The sequence below is a fragment of the Hippocampus comes genome, unplaced genomic scaffold (genome assembly GCF_001891065.2).
Source record: "Hippocampus comes isolate QL1 unplaced genomic scaffold, H_comes_QL1_v1.1 scaffold17, whole genome shotgun sequence".
NCBI lineage: Eukaryota > Metazoa > Chordata > Actinopteri > Syngnathiformes > Syngnathidae > Hippocampus > Hippocampus comes.
The window spans coordinates 2006980-2026575 of NW_017805002.1; the positions used below are offsets into that span (position 1 = coordinate 2006980).

The window sequence follows — 19596 nt, forward strand, 5'->3', positions numbered from 1 at the left end:
GGCATGTCCCACGGGCAGGAGCCCCCGGGGACGACCAAGGACACGCTGGAGAGACTATGTCACCCAGCTGGCCTTGGAACGCCTCGGGATCCGCCAGGAAGAGCTCGAAGAAGTGACTGGGGAGAGGGAAGTCTGGGCTTCCCTCCTAAAGCTGCTGCCCCCGCGACCCGACCCCGGATAAGCGGTGGAAAATGGATGGATGGATGGATGTTATTATTATTATTATTATTATTATTACTTATTCAGTTGTGGGGAGTTGCTGCTTGTTAATAGGCAGAATTTACAGGGCACAACCATTTGAACCCTTTGAAGAGGTTTTCCTCATTAGGGTGGCTGGTGAGTTGGAGCCTGTCCAAGTTGACTTTGAGTCAGGGGAAACCCTGGGCTGGTCGCCAGCCAATCACAGGGCACATCAGGACAAACAACCACTCACACTTACACTAATTTAGAGTCTTCAATAAACCTAACAAATGTCTTTGCAATATGGAAGGTAGCTAGAAACGTCTCACACAAGCTCAGGGAAGACATACAAACACTACATCCTGTCGGAAGTCCAGACCTGAGATGTGGACCCAGGATGTCAGCAATAAGAGTCAAAAACTAGTCACTGTGCCATAGGCCACTGTGCTTCCATTTTGTCACTTATTTTATTTAATCTAAATTAAGGCCATTTTTCCCTAGGATGAGCTGGAGTTTGGTTACATTGAAGCACCGCATCAACGCTTTCCTGTGGTCTTGGATTCCCCCAGAGATGGAAAACTTCTGGATTTTCCATACAGTGAACTACTGGTGAGCAACTTCAGGTCTTCCTTGAATGCTTAACATTATAGTCCCTGTCAAGTGAAAAGAAATATGTCACACATAAATGTGAAATAACACAGAGAATACAACCTTGCCAAATTTAAATGATTAAAAAAGATCAGCTCGTATATAAAATGAGGCTTAAAATCATGAAAACACTAAACGCGACAGTTCAGTACTACCAGTAAATGTCACACATAAATGTGAAATAACATAGAGAATACAACCTTGCCAAATTTGAATGATTAAAAAAGATCAGCTAGTATATAAAATGAGGCTTTAAAATATGAAAACACTAAACGCGACAGTTCAGTACTACCAGTACTCAGTCTTAACATGTTTTCCGCTGTCGTCTTTAAACAGTGTGTGTTGTATTTCGAAATGCATCTTTGAATTCACTTTAGAGAGTCATTTAATGTTACATTTGGAAATGATCTTTTCAGGGTCCTGACTTTGGCTACGTTACGAGAATGGCCCTGAGGAAAGATGTGAGCAGCTTGGACTCGTTCGGCAACCTGGAGGTCAGTCCTCCTGTCACGGTCAACGGCAAAGAGTATCCATTGGGAAGAATCATCATCGGCGTGGCATTTCCCACGTAGGCCTGCTTTAGACCACTTTTTTTGGTGGGGGCAGAGGGGGGGAATCTTTGACAAGACAGAGCAATTCTGAAAAACTTTGTCTTTTATTTAAGAACCACGAAAGGACGGAACATGACCAAAGTGGTTCAGGACTTCCTGTGGGCACAGAAGGTCCAAGAGCCTATTGCCTTGTTTTCTGACTGGCTGGTCGTTGGCCACGTGGATGAATTCATGACCTTTGTTCCCGCACCAGACAGAAAGGTAAAATCAAAAGATGTCTTAGGTTAAATTTACACCACATGGTTTATAAGACACAGTTCCTATTTTTTTTGTTTGTTTTCTAGTGCCGCGATGAGAATATGCTTGATGTATGTATGGCAGTGTAAACTGAAAAAAAAAATGCATGGAACTAGATTTATGCAGATGGTTTTTAAGTCTCTTCCAAATGTTGTTGTGCTACATTCATGGGACAATGGTACCAAAGAAAAAAGAAAAAAATGTCGTTGATGTCCACCCTATGTTTTTAAATGACTGTCGATATAAATAGTTCATGATTTTCAATTGTATAGAAAGAGAGAAATTTTTGTAAAATTGTTAGATTTACGACATGCTTCCATCCATTGACTTTGCTTGCTGTTCTATTTTTTCTTCAATGCTGGCATGATGCCACACTCAGACAGTGTTGTTGTTTTTGTCTGTCGCATCGTCACTGGCAGGGCTTTCGGCTGCTGCTGGCTAGTCCGGACGCGGGTTACAAGCTCTTCAGAGGCCTAAAGAACAACGGTCATGGACAGGCCAAACTCTTTGAGGGTACGTCTGTACTTTCGTGCAATTTTTGTTTTTTGTCCTCAAAGTGCAAAACAATCTACTTCCTCAAAGGTCGGAATGACCAAAAGCCAATCACAGTGGACGAGATACTCGAAGACGAAGGATTCCAAGCTGAGAACAACTACGTGCAGGTGAGTCGGATTATAAACTAGCTGTAAGCATCCAAGTGATACTTTTAATGCAGAGATCCTACAAAATAGACATACAGAACCCCAAAATAAAGTATGTCTACTCACCCTTTGAAGGTGCCAGATAAGCATGTTTAATAAACAGAGAAGTTAACACTGCACGCAAATATGATGTTGATGAGATGTGAAGCTCTGGACTGCCTCTTCTGGGCTTCACTGGAAGGCGTTTCAAATTTCTGCATTAATTGATTTCAAATTTTTTTTTTTGTTTGTTTTCTGTGCCTCTTTGTTCAGAGCTGCATCGACTGGAACCGAGATGTGCTGAAGCGAGAGCTGGGCCTGGACGACGCCGATATCATCGACCTGCCCATCCTCTTCAAGTTAGAACAGGACACTGACTACGAGTTCCGAGCAGTCGCCTTCTACCCCGACATGGTACAAAGAAAAAAATTGAAGTGATATTTACTTGGAAAAAAAAAACCCTTAGGACAGTTTTTTTCACTGTCTGTATTTTTCAGTATTTCACTTTTATCTGTCAAGTCCAACGCCAACATTCACATGCTGGCCGACTCGATGGCGTGCCAAACATGACAAAGTAAAAATGAAGGACAAGACATTACACAATTTATCTAAAAATAGGCAAAGTAAGAATAAATAATATAGTGACGTAAAATACACAAAGCATAAACATAGCAATGACAATGAATTACTCACTTTGTCTGTATTCATGGAAATGCAGCCAAAAAGCAGCAACGATCGATAATTTAGAACAATCACCTCTTCCAAAGAATCCATCTTTTTTTCTCAACATAAGAAAAAATGTTTTAGAATGACGTACAAAGCAGCCTAACATGCACTGCCTGACATGATGTTGAAGCAACTTCTCTATTTTGTCATTGTAATGCAGATTTCCAGCATGTATGACTACATGTACATTATGTGACACACTTTTCACTGTCTTGTGAAGCTGAGCCATGATTGATCATTACCTGAGCCCTGGTCATTTTCAGTCGGCAGCAAGCGGCAAAATGTCCACCCCCTGAGATGGACAAAAACATGTGAATTTTACTGCTTCACTCAAATTCCACAAATGCAATGTTAATCAGAATCCCGTGTTACAGCATAAAACATATTCTTATCAAGAACATTATTGGATTGACTTCCCCTTTAAAATAGCCCATGGCTCAAGAAGCATATTATATTGTATATTGTATATTATCCAGGTGAATATGATCGTGCTGGGGAAAAGTCTGGGCATTCCCAAGCCCTTCGGCCCCAAGGTGAACGGCCGCTGCGCCCTGGAGGCGGAGATGTGCTCCCTGATGGAGGGCCTGGGACTCACCTGTACCTTCATTGACGACTTCGCCTCCTACCACCGGCTCCTGGGTGAGGTCCACTGCGGCTCCAACGTGCGCAGGGAAGGGTTTGACTTCAAGTGGTGGAACCTGGACATGTGAATTGAGCAGCCCAGTACTGGGACATTTCACTGCGATGGTCTTTTATTTCATTAAACATCTCTGTTGTCTTTATTTACAATGAGGATGCAAAGTAATACTATATGTACAAGCGAGACCTTTCAAGAAGCAGACGATGACAGAAGTACAATCATTTTAAAACAGAGCGCACTTTTCGGATCGACCACTGTAAAAAGCACAGGCCAGACGCATGGATGTGCTATTTTGTTCAGCCACAAGGAGGCGCAAGCCATCTACGCTTCAATTGAGCAGGTTCAGTTCAAGTAAAATCAAAGTTTGAGCTCAATCATTTGAGCGTTTTTTTCCCCCTGCATTTGTCAAACCTTTTTACATTTGTCAAACCGTTTTACACAAAATGGGGGAAAGTACAGTAGATCCGCAAAAGGGAGCATGATGTGCCTTGTGTGTTACATTCAGGAACCTCCAGAAAAACGAGCACTCACAAGACACAATCATTTGGAAAGGCAACCTCAAGATTAGTCACAGTGTTGTTCCAAAAAATCCACTTGACAAACACAAAATTAAGGAGTTCCTATGGAAAGCCATTTGAACGTTTATTTGATATCCCACTAGTGCACTTGGCTGTCCATGAACAAGTGGCACACGACTTTCCACTGCTGCCTTCCACGACTGCATGACATTTCTTCGCACAAGTACTGTGGAACTAAAGTTACAAGTGAAGCTAAACTCTGCACTTGTTCACATATTTGTTTTCTACAAGTACTCCCGGTGACATAACATATTACTGATTAAGGAACAAGAAGTTCATAACCCACAACAACTTAAGGAACCAAATCTGTCGGTAACTGAGAAAACAGCAAAGGGGAACATTAGTCGAAGCAAGTACATGTATATTGCCAAAACGTAATGATCGGAGAACGTTACAAAAAGTTGCCATTGCGACCAAGGGGCAGCTAAATCCAACCAAACGTAAACCACCAGGAAGCGTGATGTTCTCAGAACGTTGCGTGAACAAAATGTTTGTAGGCAGTGCACAGAAATGTCATACAGTAGTAAAAAAAAAATCAGTAGTGTACTAATTTGTCTTATTAGTGAGGACAAAGAGCGTACTAGTACTGTAGTTCATGGATAATTCAGTGCACAAGCAGAATAACAAATAAATGATCCAACGGCTCCCAATATGTTGCAACTCTTTGACACTGCAGAGTTTAAAAAAATGTGTTTACATTGCACGCTGAGATGAATAAAATGGGGATCACAGGTACAACCAATGCGGCACCAGAGGATTTTTTCTTGTTTTTTTGTTGTTGTTTTGTTTTTTTATCTCTAGCATGTTGACACCATGCACAGTCACACTCGCAAAATCTAACACAAACGGTTGAAAATGCTTTGATGCTGGTTGAGGCACCACAGTAAATATGACTTTTTTTTTTTTTAAACTGCCATTATACCATTAATGGAGTCTACATTGAGATAACTGTGTACCTTTTTCAAGACATATTAAGTTTTAAATGCTTTTGTTGTCGTTCGAGCAAGTGGCCTCAATCCTGAAGGAAGCCAAGTGAGAAATGCTGTTGATTCGTCAGATGAATGTAAAACAAGGGCGTCACAGTTACGCTCAGCAGGTCAACAAACCGAAGTCAGCTCAAAAAAAAAATCTGTCTTTCAGTTTCTCTCACTTTAAATCTTCAAAACCAGGATGAAGTTGCGCAGTGACGCACTGGTGATGCTGCTGCGTGGCCTTTAAAAGATTTTTAGGAGCAGGAACAAGGTCCTGATGTGATATCCTCCGAGCTTTTGTTGGGGTGTTGATGTCGGGACGGCTGTTGTATCCAAACTGAATGCTTGCGTCAAAGTTCTACCGACCGTGTCTCAAACTTGACCTCGGTCAGGTACAGGAGGCGATGCGACCCATTCGCTCAGTTCTGAGGTGCGGTGCCTCTCCAGGAAATGCTGTAGAAGAAATAGACAAAAGCAGAAGGGTAAAAAAAAGGCCCCTTTCTCAGAGCACGGTCACTCCGTAATGCATCATCTGGTGCACTTTTGAGGGCTAATTTAGCCATTTTTTAAGGACTTTTTCTCCATTCAGCAGGGGATTCACAATGGATTTAATGCCCGCTCAGCTATATGCAATTTATTTTCGAATAAAAATAATTTCTTACGAATTTTTATGGACTTTAGAAGCTTTCCCTGAAAATTAAGGACAATTAAGAACATAATTTTACAACTTTTTTATGGATTTTTATGAGCTTTAAGGAGCCGTGGGAACCCTGGAACACCCACACATCATCTCAGAACAGCGGTGTGACACCTTTGTGTTTTACAGATAAAGCAAAATAAATCCTGAGACGAACTGAGACAAATCCTTTCTGCATCACACTACAAACGAAAGTGGCACAAGAAAAGGTCCACTGTAATTGCCTGTGATGCACATTTTCGCCAATTTTGATCAATACGTTCCAGCTAATCATTGTGATTGACCTGAAATTGATCCCAATTACTAATCACCATCATATAATCGCCCAGCCGTACTCGTACTGTAAATTACAAAGACAGACTACTCAACCAAGGGAGGCACGGAAGAAGTAAAATAACACAGGAAATGAGTCAAGACAAAGAAGGAGAAAGCAGCATCTAACCTGATAATGGACGTGAATGCGGCGAGTCAGTGGTGTGTGGCTAACAGTTCTGTGTGAAAACACAAACAACAGTTAAATATCAGCAGTAGTCATATTTAAAAAAAAAAAAAAAAAATCAACTTATGAAAAGGACTGGTCGTCTTTATACCGAGGACTTATGCTCCGACCTGGAACGGCCGTCTGTCGCTTTTGACTCAGGTCCCTTAGGTCCATCGCTTTGATGTTGGAGTCGATACAAAGGAGGATGTGAAGCTTATCAAACACACACAAAAAAAAAAAAAAAAACAAATGAATACAGTTTGACCTTGAGATCGAGACATGTTTAATTTGTTCTGTGATCTAAACTCTCTATTGTCAACACCTCTCAGCTCATCAATACAGTACTATTTGTAGTCGTTCTTTGCAGATAGAGAATGACTGTAGGGTTGTTGTCTACACCGTTTTGTGTTCAGTCCGTTGCTTCAAGGGTTACAGCACTGCAATATAGACACTATTTAGCGTTAGCATTTAGCTAGCGGATTGAAAGGCCAGGCAAATCCCTTTCCAATCAACAATCGGTCCCTTCCTCGCTGTCTTCTATACAGCAAGAAAAGTCTTCAACAATGGTAAAAGTAAGGTTTAAATGTTCATTTCGTCATTTCATTAGTCATTGACATGTTTTTCCCCTCCACATCATTTCTGTCTGTAAAGCTAGTTATTCTCGATAAAAAATATTAAATTTTTCAGTGGGACACTAGATTAACATTTCACATGGTAAACGTTTCAGTTTTCATATGAGTCGGTTCTTGTCAGACTTTTTAGATCAGATTAATCACAAAAAAACGAGGATCCACTGTATACATATATCCTATGATGGAAAAACAAAACACAGAAAAACACAAAGAGCCCATGTTCACACAAACAAATATAGCACCAAAAAGAACAATAACAAATATGTATAGATATTTGGTTGAATGTTTGTACTACAGTATATACATTCATATATTACAGTATTGCAATTAGTAAATAAAACAGTTGCATTAGCCTGACAACACTGATGATGTATGCACAGTATATATCATACATAAGGGTACTAGTACATTACATAGATACTCACCTGTGATGCCCGTATGACTCATACTGAGCGATCCATCATCCAGAGAGTCTCTCTTGAGCGGCGTCGTGGCCGACTCACTTTCCTATGGGGAGGTGCGAAATGTAAATTATTATTTGTAATGTACATATAATTTCATGAATTGATCCACATATTATTTTAAACAAATTTAAAAAATATAAAAGGAATTATTTTAACACGATAACGATTTTTTTTCTACAAATTACCCATTTGTGCACACCCTGTTCATCATGCAGATGGACCTAATGTTGGGTCCAGAGGGCATTCAGGGCACTCACCGGTCCCATATTGTACTCATCGTCGGCCTCGTGTTCTTCCACAACGCTGGCGAAGCTGCTGGCGTTGGAGGAGGAGCGGGAAAGGTCCTGAGCCTCTGGGATGGATGGCGCCCTGCAACACATGACCAAGCTACACGCCCTACATCACTTGGACCACTCATATGAATCCCCATTTGGGCCGATTGATTATTCTTAATCAAAGCGTTATGAGAGGCACTAAAATTAAAGGCTACCTGTTCTTGGCAGGGGTAAACTCAGGAGAGCTGTGATTGGACGAGTTGTCTGATTTATTTTCCTGGGAGATGTGGCCGCTGTCGGATGTCCTTTGGGTGCATGGCGACACGTCTCGACTGCAGAGCGACATTGTCACAAAACCAATAAATGCCTCACCTCTGTCAATTTGTTGCATACATCCAAAAAGCTTGTTGTCCTTTGACAAATGAATATACATGTAAAAGTGTAACATCTTTGCATATAGTGGCCTCAGCTGTGCTCATTTGAAAAAAAATAAACACCTCACCTCAAATATTGATGCTAGCAGATTAAAAAAAAAAAGGAGCTGTCAATATTTTGACAATGACAGCCCTCTGTGCCACCCTTATGCCATCTAATTCATGACACAGCCTGCACAGAAAACATGGCATCGGTAAAGCTGATTTTGTACCGGTTTGCAAAACATATAGAAGGCCGATTTTTGGGGGGTTTAACTTGTGAGCACAAATTTAAGATACAGTACTATTGATTCCCAGTTGAAATTTACTGTGAAATTAAACAGACAAAGAAAATTACACATTGTGTATTTCAAACAACTAACCAACTTTGCAACAGGCATAAATTCTTTATCCTCTGTAAAAAACGATTGATATTATTGCAGCTAATTGAGTCATTGATACCTTCTTTCTTGGACCTCCTGGATGTTCTCAATGCCAATGGCGCTGCTTCGGCGGGAACTGAAGGGACCTGACTTCTTCCTGGTGGGGCTTTTCCCAGGAATAATCAGGGACTGCCACATGGGGAGATGACAGTCAGACACACTCAATGCATGAGCACAACATGCTAGGCTAGGCTAATAGTTGTTGAGGGCATCTGATGCTATCTTCATGTAAAATAACCTTTATCAGTCTAAACTGGAGTACAAAATGACCTACGGTGGCATGAAAAAAAAAGAAGCAAATTCAAGGGTAGCCGTCAAAATGTCACATTACACGGGAGATACCTTAGCTGCAGTATCTGAGCACACACAAATGGAGAAAAAACACACTAAACAAGAAGGGAGAAAGAAGCATGAACCTCTTCTATTGTTCCTATCCCTATGGCACTGCCTCGCCGGCCGTATTTACCGGGACTTTTCCCTGGGACGAGCAATGACTGAGGCACACAAAGGCAATATGGGGTGGGAGAGAAGAAAACACATGGCAGGTTGAAAAGCAAAAATAAACAACACATTGTAAAATCTCATGCGTACAACACACAAAAACATACACAGCTGGACACACAGATCATGAAACACCGGCAAGGTTGTTGCTACTATATATTTTTTTTCACCGGTTGAAGTGGTACTCAAGGATTGCAAACCAATTTTTACACTTGTATGACAAGTGAAAATGTTAAATACAAATGAATAACCCATAAATCAGACGCTGATGTCATCTGCCACTAATTTATGCTTACACAGTAGTGAAAAGTGAAGTCATAATTATAGTCAATTTTTGCATGAAGCACACCTCGAGGCCATATTGTTCATAATCTGACAAGTCATTAATCTGAAATGAGGACCCCTGAGATTGAGCAACCGGACCCTTGATAGTAAGCAACCCTTGGGTAGACACAACACATGTGACCCCAGACACCAAGCTTTATTCTGATTCACACATGTACTACATCGTAAGGCGACATGCATATACGTGTCACATGCAGCAGCAGACACAGGATGAGGGGAGCAAGGGAGTCTGGGTAATCAAATAGCCCCAACCAGAAAATTCCCACACTGCGACAATTTTAAATCAAAATTTTAAAGATTTCAGTGTCACACAATAAATTGCTGAGGATTGAGAACTGAATGGTGGTTTTGATTTGAGTTTTCTGCTATTCCTAAAAAAGAACAGGGATTATTACATGTCAGGGTTCCTTCACATTTGTGATTTTAAAATTCCGTACTTTTTCGAGATTCTTCTTGTCCAGACCCTTCTCTTTGAGAAATAAATAAAATGAATTAATAAATAAGATCAACTCAACTTATTTAAACAGCTGTGTTATCTTTGAAAATGGAAGCTTCACACATGGCATCTGTAAAGGTGATTTTACAAAGTATGTAACATAAAATCAATTACTTACACTAATACTATTCAATATCATTGGCAAAATGCATTTGTCCTAATACGAGCCACATCCTTGATACCATGCCGGTCGATGTCATCACCACGTGACGTTAGGAGAGTTGATATTTCTTCAGAATGCATTTTACCTTCTCCATAATACCAGCACATTTATGCACATCGCATCTGTAAAGATAATTTGATTTTGTTTTTTCAACCTCTATTATTTGGATTAAGAATCGTTATTTATTTGTGGGGAAAAAAGACTATTTAATAGTCCTTCAAAATACATTAACACCACCATGTTTCATGCACACGGCATGTGTAGACACATCTTGAAAATTATTTTAACTAAGTGTCATGATTTATCTGTGGAAAAATGAAACCATATACAGTATACACTACAGTACACACACACACGCACGCACGCACGCACGCACGCACGCACGCACGCACGCACACACACACACACACACACACACACACACACACATTGTGGGGCCTTAAGATACCAGTTTAATTGTTTTATGACAGTGCCCAAAACACTCAAAATCTCCAAATTCAAATGGATGGAAATTTATTAATCCGCTCCAGCCTCCAAAAAAACCCCAATTTTTTTGTGTTGTGTTTTTTGAATAAGAATATCTGCCACCCATGCGAAGGAGCATGGCCCTATTTTAACTGCTGTGTTTGAGGACTGCATTTGCCTTGGAGAGTCAATTTGTTTTTGAAAATAGAACAGTGATAATTTTTGGAAACAAATATTTTTCCATTTAAACGTTTAATTTCATTCTTTTCCGAACCTGCATCTGCATAGTTACAAAATCAAATTTAACACTTTTTCTATATTTTTCATATTTGTGTGGGAACCCTGACATGTGGATAGATAAAAGTGTAGTGCATCCTGCGCTGAAGCACAGCACGCTACTTACAATGCCGGATGTTTTGGGGCTCTCGGCCAGATTGTGGGTAAAGCTGCCACTGTGACTAGTGGAGACTGTATGTGACTTCTTGCTACTGAGGCCCATGGCATCCATTGACTGGCTTCTGCTGCGGATGACCCGCTATACAGAGAGACATGAGGACATACGGTCAACGGATGGTGAACATTAATGGTTGCATCATTTGGGCGGGGGCTTTGGGGTACTTTCTATAGGAGTTAAAACGTCCCAAATACTGTTGATCAAAAGTCAAACAAAACTTTGAGATCAAACTACTGCAAATGTCATGGATTATCTGTTTGATTGTGTTTTACTTCTTGTCTTGCCTTTTTTTTTTTTTTTTTTCATAACCTTCTGCAGTCCAGGATGTGCCAGTCCCCGAAGCCGTTTCCGATCATTTTTCAATCTGTTGGCCTCAAACGCTGCCATGATTCTGTTGCCATTACTGTCGAAATTGTTGCCAGTTCGTAGTTTAGGCTGAGCTTCGTCTGGGAGACTCCATTTTGAAAATGAGAGATGATTTCAGCCTTCACAGACAGCGAGATTTGCTTCTGTTTACCAGACAAGTTATCAGACGATTTGCTCAAGACCGCGCTGTCCCTTCAAGAGTACAAAAATGCCCATCAGTAGTGTTGCTAGGCAACGGAGGGGAATCCCATGATGTACATTTTGTTCATAAGCAAGGTCACGGCGGAAGTTAGCTTCCCATGATTCGGTGTCACAAAGGCCTTTTCACTATTTTGTGGGAAAAATCTGGTCGTTACAATGAAGTCAACGTTATAAAGGTGTTCGTTGAAAGCAAAATTGGCAAATGGGAAATGAATTACGTGAAATCGGGACTTTGAAATGTGAAAGTTATCGGGGTGAAAATGTTGCAAACGGGGTACGTTGAAAAGAGGTTTGACTGTGGACAGTCAGTACTTGCATGAGACCAGCCCCCACAAACAAGGTGTGAAAAGTATGACCGTATTTGGACCAAAGTATGTCACAAACATGTTTTTATGACACCCGGGGAACTGTTCTAAAGTGTGGAAGAAAATGCATGAAAAATGCCTCCATTAAAGTGTTTATCATGCATCCACAATCAGAACTCCCATGGTTGCGGCCTGGCGGCTTGGACGCGCTCCCGTGGCCCAAATGGACTGATGGAGCACCGCCAGTCAGGACAGGGAGCCTCCGGTACATAATGTCAAAAAAAAAAGAAAAAGAAAAACATCCGTCGCAAGCCAAGCGAAGAAATCAAGAGCCACAGGCCTGGTCCGTTGAGATACAAAAGCCATTTAGTCCGCTCGGCTTTGTCGCCAATGAATACCCAGAATCCCCAGGCCGAGAGAGAAGGGAGGCAAAAAAGCATCTGCAAACTTCCTCATTCTCACTCATGCAGATGAGGTTGCGCCTTATTGGAATAAAAAAAGGACGAGACCGTACCTTGAAGGACTCGAAGAAGCCTCCACCTCCTCCGCTGCCGCCATTCTCAAGTTTGTCTTCGTCCCCGCCAAGGCCCATCATAGACTGGCTGTTGATGTGCAGCTCCTCGTAAAGGGTCTCCAAAAGGGCTGAACGGGTGCGCTCCTGAAAACAAGCCCCATTTTCACAAATGTACGAAATGGTGGACTATCCTCCTGACTACCAGGAAAAAAAATGTTGTCCAATCACATTTATTTTGACATTCCCCAATCTATGTGAAGTAATTGGACTCCTCCAAAAGAAGTTTTTGAAATCCCACTACATTTTTTAAACAGGCTCAAATACACTTAAAACAACTCAAACAACACTTTAACGTGTTCATAAGAGTCTTATGATTAAAATGCCAACAGCATTTCAAGACAATATGTGGTCGATAAAAAGTATTACTTTTCCTCTTCCCATAAAAAGTGCTTGCACTGAGGGAAGCCATTTTCTTACTTTTTCTAACCACTACAAATTTGGTATCATTGGAAAGCACTGAATGTCCTCTTTAGAGTAATAAAAGGAGTTAATGCGATTGGAGGCACTGGGTGGGAGATATTTAGGTTCACAAATGTCCTCTACAGAGGACAAATTTGAACTACTGGTAGTCAGGAGGCTATGACTGTTTTTCGCCAGGAATATTTTTTAGCCCCACAAGGGAAAATCTGTGATAGACAGTGAAAAAAGTTATTTGTTGAATTCATCCATCCATCCATTTTCTGATCCGCATATCCTCACAAGGGTCGTGGGAGCCTATCCCAGCTGTTACCGAGCAGTAGGCGTGGTACACCCTGAACTGGTTGCCAGCCAATCACAGGGCACACATAGACGAGCAATCATCCGTGCTCACACTCACACGTGGGAACAATTTAGAGTATTCAATCAGCCTGCCATGCATGCTTTTGGAATGTGGGAGAAAACTGGAATACCTGGAGCAAACCCACGCAGGCATGGGGAGAACATGCAAACTCCACACAGGAAGGCCAGAGCTGGAATCGAACCCTGCACTTCTGCACTGTGAGGCTGACACGCAAACCAGTCGACCACCGGGACACCTTCATGTGGTCATGTCTGCTTTTATTTTTTTATGAATCGCAAATGAATGCCCTCAGAGCAGTGCAGATGTACATTTATGGCAAAACAAAAATGTCGTGTATTGTTGGATAAGCTTCGATAAATATATGGTACATTTCCTTGTTTGGGTAAGATTCAGCTGGCTGCCACCAAGCTGTACCAATAAAATGGTTTTACTATAATTTGTTTGATCTGATTTCATTCGTACGTGATGAAAAGCAAAGCGTAAAGAGTCTCTATTGTCAAAATGTATGCAAGAATTCACATAAAGAATTGACGTTTCTGGGAAACATACTTTTTAAATATTAAACATTCTCGAATTTTATACCAACAGCGCCGCGTGTGTTCCTCATCTCTCCAAAATGTTCACTTTTCAGGAAACAAAAAAAATGACATTTGTTTCGCTAGTAACCGTACATTGTGAAAGAGAGTGAGCCATTTTCAACACTAAAGTATGGTCAATAATCTGTTAAAAATATACAAACCCACACGGGAATAGAACAATAGCACAGGATTGTGAAAAAATACAACATTGACCAAATTGAGGCACTCTAAATTCGGACTTGTCTGTATGGTAGGCCGAAACTGCAAAACAATGTATTTTAAATGACTGTGCACTCATTGTTTGTTTCTTTTTTAAGACATTCCAACTGCTTGAAATCGCTTTTTTTTTTTTTTTTTTACTTGGAGACAACTCTGTGCTTTCCATTTTGATTACACCTCGAACTAGTTTTAATGCCACAGCCTCGGCCTCACCTCCAGCTTGGCAAACTTCTCCGCCTTGTAGCAAGCGTACTCGGCATTAATGAGCTTCGTGAAGAGGAACTCGCGCAACTCTGGGCCCTGAAAAGGGAAAAAGAAGAAATGAAAAGCTACATGATGAGTTCAGATTTCCTGCTGGTGTGATGCCATCACTGACCTTTCTGAAGATAGCCGGGTCAGGTAGGGCCGGCATGAAGAAGGGCACGTCATTCCTCGCTGTCACTGACACCTGATGGGAAGGCAGGTGATGTATGTCGCGAGGTCGATCCTCGAAGAACGTCAGCACGGGAGAAACTAACCTTGTATGTGACGTTGTCGGTACACGCGTCCTCCACCTGGACCACCACGTAGGCGTGGAGGAAGTTGGACTGGATCATGTCGGGAACGAAGGGTGTGTTCTCTTCCTGGAACACGATGGCGACAATGTCGTTGCCTATGTGCCTCTTCCTCTGCAGCTGGGGATGACGCACAATCACGAAGAGGGTATTACAACATATCATATATTGGGGATGATGTACGGTTGTACTCATACATTTACATGTGCTTGCAGAATTTGTAAAATATGGACAATTTTTTCCAGTGAACGAGTCTCAATTGATTTGTGCACATTCGGTCCTTACTCATAAAATCTCACTTTCATTCTTTTTCAGCCAAACATTGTGGAGCATCTATTTAATAAGGTCAACTCATCAAGACCCAAAGTTGGGCCAACACCGGTGGGAAGTACTACAAACAGTTGTCGATAAAATGCCAGGAGTGTCCAAAGTTACAGTACCACTTTTCTTAAGTGTTGAAGACTCGACAGTGCTTGTAAATTGAATTAAAAGCTTGTGGTGTTTGCAGGCTGTTGGCTGACCTCAATGTTACTGTTAATTGTTATTGAATATGTACTGATCCTCTTACAAGTTAGTTGTTTTGCACTGATGCAATGAAGTGTTTTGTCTGACACGTATTACAATTGGTTATTCTTGACTTGGGGGTGCTTTAATAAATCCACCCATCCATATTCTGAACCGCTTTATCCTCACAAGGGTCGTGCGGTGGGGGAGGGTGGTGGGGTGCCAGCCATTCGCAGGGCACACAGAGACAAACAACCATCCGCGCTCACACTCACACCTAGGGACAATTTAGAATGTCCAATCAGCCTGCCGTGCATGTTTTTGGAATGTGGGAGGAAACCGGAGTACCCGGAGAAAACCAGCGCAGGCCTGGGGAGAACATGCAAACTCCACACAGGAAGGCCAGAGCCGGGATCGAACCCACAACCTCTGCACTGTGAGGTTGACGCCCTAACCACTGGCCCACCGGGCCGCCCTACTGTAATGTCTTTAAATTACACTTGTGGAGTGGTTAATATAGCCCACCATTTCAATAGATTATTAGTTGATCTGACCAAATATGTGGGTCAAATATTTAAGTCACCTGTTGGGTTACAATCGACCAACCCATGCAGCTGGGTGAAAACGACCGTTGCGGCTGCGGTTTTGGGGTTAGTGGGTTCTTTTTGACCCATCTGTTTTTTGTCAATAGAAATTATAGCTAGCTAGCTAGCTAGATAGCTATCAAGCTAGCTAGATAGATAGATAGATTATTCTCGCAAGAATGATGGATTATTCTGTTATCAGTCATATTTACAAAAAGAAAAATCAGCTGTTTCATAAATTCTGCCAGGGTACAACATAGGAGTGTAATTTATAAGCACGGATGTAGATCTTGCTAGAATCCACGTGCAAAATCTTTTGTTCTCAAGGTCATTGTTTAATTTTACAAACAAACCAATGGGCCAGGTCATTTGTAAATTACAGGTAGGTTAACAAAAAGTCATTTGTAAATGACATGAGAAAATGTTACAACGTTTCTGTAAGATATGTAAAATTGTTCATTTGAATAAGAAAAAAAAAAACATGCTTTGCACACCCACCCTTGGTGTACAACATTAAATTCTTGTTGAATTTGGCTCAAAATTAAGAGAACATTTTCCTTGAAAGCAGCGTTAGAGGCTAAAATGGGAAAGAAACACAGGAGGCTTCATCAGCAATGACATGATTTGCTGTCATCTTTCATATGTCCATGAACGCGCAATGCAGCCATGTGAATAACACGCTTCTCATTTTCTCCTCACAGATGGGAGTGCTTTCGCTTGGAATGCCTGCGAGCACAGAATTGGACAAAGTTTTTAGGCAGTGTCACAAGGAACCATGCCCTCCTCCTCTTGGGAACTCAAAACAACAAAGGACATAATTTCACCAGACATTTGGCCTCATTCACGAATAAATGGGTAGAAATGTTCGTACTCGGAGCACAATTTGAGCCAATAAGCCAAATTGCTGTCGGATTCATGGCACGTGATAAATCAAGGATCTCGTTGAATCTTGCGAGCATTATGAACACCACAAAGTCAAAGGGAAGCGCAGAAACGTCTCACTCATTATCGGCACATTGTTAGAAACAGGTCGATACAAGATTGCCTCTGCGGTTTTATTTCACACTTGATGGCTGAGCAGGCACTTGAGATCGAATTTGTATACAAGCCAATAAATTATCAATTATCCATAATGTCTTTTTAAAATCCTGTACATGAAAAAAAATTATATACCGGTATATATACATGAAAACACACACACACACACACACACACACACACACACACACACACACACACACACACACACACACACACACCAGTATACAGTGTTTAAAATGGCATGTGAGAACCCAAGAAGCACCTTAGGGAAGGTAATAGGATGATGGCTCCGCATTTTGCCCCTTTTTTTCCTCTCTCAAGAATCAGGCCAAGTGAGGTGTCCGCCCATTTCATATCAAATTGGAGGGTTACCATGGCAACAAACTAATAAAGCACACCAGGGAGTCTCACGGCACTAACGCAACATCTTGCAGGGAGAACACCAGCATTGGTGCAGTGACAGAACCTCTGTTGCAATTCTCAAGCTAACACGGGTCACTATATCATGAGTCCTTTACCGGTTAGTTAGTTAATTGAGACCATTAGCCTGCAAGCATTAATTAGCTCACCTCAGCATCATCATACCTGTTGGGAGTCTCCCTCGGTGTAAGGCAGCTTGGTGGAGACATGGAACATGATCTCCTTCCCATGAAAATTGGTGTAGACTGATTCAGTCCCCGTTTGGCCGTGTGTGACGTCGAGGCCTCCTCGAAACCTGCCGCATCACAACAGTAGATGTAAAGACGGGAAAGACGGCTGAGACGGGGAATTTTTCCAGAGTTTAACTTACGACTGTGTTAAAGTTTCAAGCAAGTCCCAAGTTAGAGTGGCAAAACTCAAGCAAGTCCAGTCAAGTCACTTCTTGGGTTAAGCAAGTCACAAATCAAGTCGTACAACCTTGCTCAGTCATGACGTAGACGGTGGTGCCTTGAGATTTGTTCCAGTTTAATTTGTTCCATGACCACACTCTTAACTCACAACATTATCAAATCATCTTTTCTGAGTGAACTCAATAAAAATGCCATGAATTCATTTTAGCCTCCCTCATAGACCAAAAATAAATATATCTTGTCCTTAAGAAAAATTCATTCATTCATTCATTTTCCGAACCGCTTGATCCTCACTAGGGTCGCGGCGGGTGCTGGAGCCTATCCCAGCTGTCTTTGGCAGTAGGCGGGGGACACCCTGAACCGGTTGCCAACCAATCGCAAGGCACCTTAGGAAACAGCACTGTATAATCCAGTATTATAAGACATATAGTAATAACAGAATTATATATAATGTACAGGATTAAACTGCTTGTGCACATAATATTACGACTCCTGGGGTACGCAACTTGGCCAGTGTAAAACAGTCCTCGTGAAACAACAAAGAAAACTTTTCCCCCTAGAGTGACTCAGTAAACTGCAATAAAAGTTGTTATTTTTGGAGGGCAGTGACCAAACTTGGTCCTCATGGGTCGATGTCCTGGCTGTTTTCCATCGCTCCCTGATTCAACGGATCAGCTCATCAGCAAGCTCTGTAGAAGCACGGTAACGATCCCGATTCTTTGAATAAAATGTGTTACAGAAGGGAGAGATGGAAAACTGGCAGAACATTGGCCCTTGAAGACTGAGTTTGGACACCCCTGGGATAAAGTACCGGTAAATGTTTTTCGAAGCATTGTAATATTGTCTGTCTACATGTGTTGATGCACAATTTGTGTTTCAATATCAGTTTCTGAAAGGGTCATAACATGACAACGAACAATGCTATTCGTAAATGAGTAGCAAAAATGGTTTTGAAAAATGTACCCGGGATCTGTACAATGATGTGTAACACAGTAAACCACAGATACAGTACATGAAAATTCTACTCAAGTACGGTTACAAAGTATTTGTGCAGGGTTATGTTACAAGACTAGTGATGGAGGTTAGTTGTTGTGTCTCATCTTTAAATTGCTAACCTTGAATGTTGCTGTTCTTTTTTCCCCTGATTTGATCAAAACATAATTCTTAAATAGAAACGTAAAAATCTTCGGAACTCCTTCCATGACAATTCGTGGTGGCCACTGCATTCGGCGTCATAACATCAGTGGGCTGCCAGGTTTGCGCACATTACACACAAAAAAAAAGAACATTTCCTTCCAAAAAAAAAAAAAAAACCCCACAAAAACACATAATCTTGAAAGTAGAAAGATTTGTCAAACGATGTAATTCAAGCCTACGTCACGAATGTCATGAATCCAAATTTGAATACTTCACAAGGTTGAGCCCAGGGGCGTCACTAGGTTTCAAGAACAAGGGGGGCTTAGCCCCAAGGGGAACACAGCCCCTTTAGGGGGGTCTGGGGGCATGCCCCCCCGGGAGAATTTTTTTCTACATTCTGTTAAAAATCCATCAATTCCGTGCACTTTGAGAGCAAAATGAAGAGGCTATGAAGAACTACACACATCACATTAGTGTCCTCTTTACTATGATGGGGCTTCCTCCCCTGGACTTTAACTGGACTAGATAATAGAAATTATAAAGAGTTCAAAAGATCAATCTTGGTTGTTCAAGGGAATTAGAAGGATGCCCGATAACATAACCTATATGACAGTAGGCCTATATTCCTCTCTACCAAAATGTATTAATATATGCTTAGCCCCCAGAAGACTATGTATTTTGAGATGTCTGCCGTGATATGCAATTTAAGTTAGTACAATGAGATGCAAAAGCTTCATCACTTTGGAAAAACACAAGTTTGCTGCTCAATACTTAATGTAAGCTCCGATTGCATTTTGGGAACAGCCTTGCAAGTAAAATTAG

General features: G+C 41.4%; 2 protein-coding genes across 11 annotated transcripts in view; one reads left to right on the top strand and one right to left on the bottom strand.

The window, feature by feature from the left end:
- Positions 1-4823, top strand: part of padi2 (peptidyl arginine deiminase, type II) — an 18061-nt gene extending 13238 nt beyond the window's left edge. For both annotated transcript variants that reach the window (XM_019857565.1, XM_019857556.1), the window contains exons 10-16: positions 682-789; positions 1245-1396; positions 1493-1640; positions 2096-2189; positions 2259-2338; positions 2630-2770; positions 3559-4823. In XM_019857565.1, the coding sequence (XP_019713124.1) occupies positions 682-789; positions 1245-1396; positions 1493-1640; positions 2096-2189; positions 2259-2338; positions 2630-2770; positions 3559-3792 (957 nt within the window). In that variant the 3' untranslated portion in view covers positions 3793-4823. The remainder of the gene's footprint in view (positions 1-681; positions 790-1244; positions 1397-1492; positions 1641-2095; positions 2190-2258; positions 2339-2629; positions 2771-3558) is intronic.
- Positions 3833-19596, bottom strand: part of rap1gapb (RAP1 GTPase activating protein b) — a 98524-nt gene continuing 82760 nt past the window's right edge. For 3 of the 9 annotated variants that reach the window (XM_019857534.1, XM_019857481.1, XM_019857499.1), the window contains 14 exons: positions 17393-17522; positions 14643-14798; positions 14501-14572; positions 14338-14424; positions 12487-12630; positions 11050-11181; positions 9093-9170; positions 8696-8805; positions 8036-8152; positions 7803-7932; positions 7507-7588; positions 6559-6662; positions 6411-6459; positions 3833-5724 (listed from right to left, as the gene is read on the bottom strand). In XM_019857534.1, coding sequence (XP_019713093.1) covers positions 6451-6459; positions 6559-6662; positions 7507-7588; positions 7803-7932; positions 8036-8152; positions 8696-8805; positions 9093-9170; positions 11050-11181; positions 12487-12630; positions 14338-14424; positions 14501-14572; positions 14643-14798; positions 17393-17522 — 1351 coding nt within the window. In that variant the 3' untranslated portion in view covers positions 3833-5724; positions 6411-6450. The remainder of the gene's footprint in view (positions 5725-6410; positions 6460-6558; positions 6663-7506; positions 7589-7802; positions 7933-8035; positions 8153-8695; positions 8806-9092; positions 9171-11049; positions 11182-12486; positions 12631-14337; positions 14425-14500; positions 14573-14642; positions 14799-17392; positions 17523-19596) is intronic. The other 6 variants (XM_019857491.1, XM_019857472.1, XM_019857516.1 and 3 more) reach the window with 6 other exon arrangements.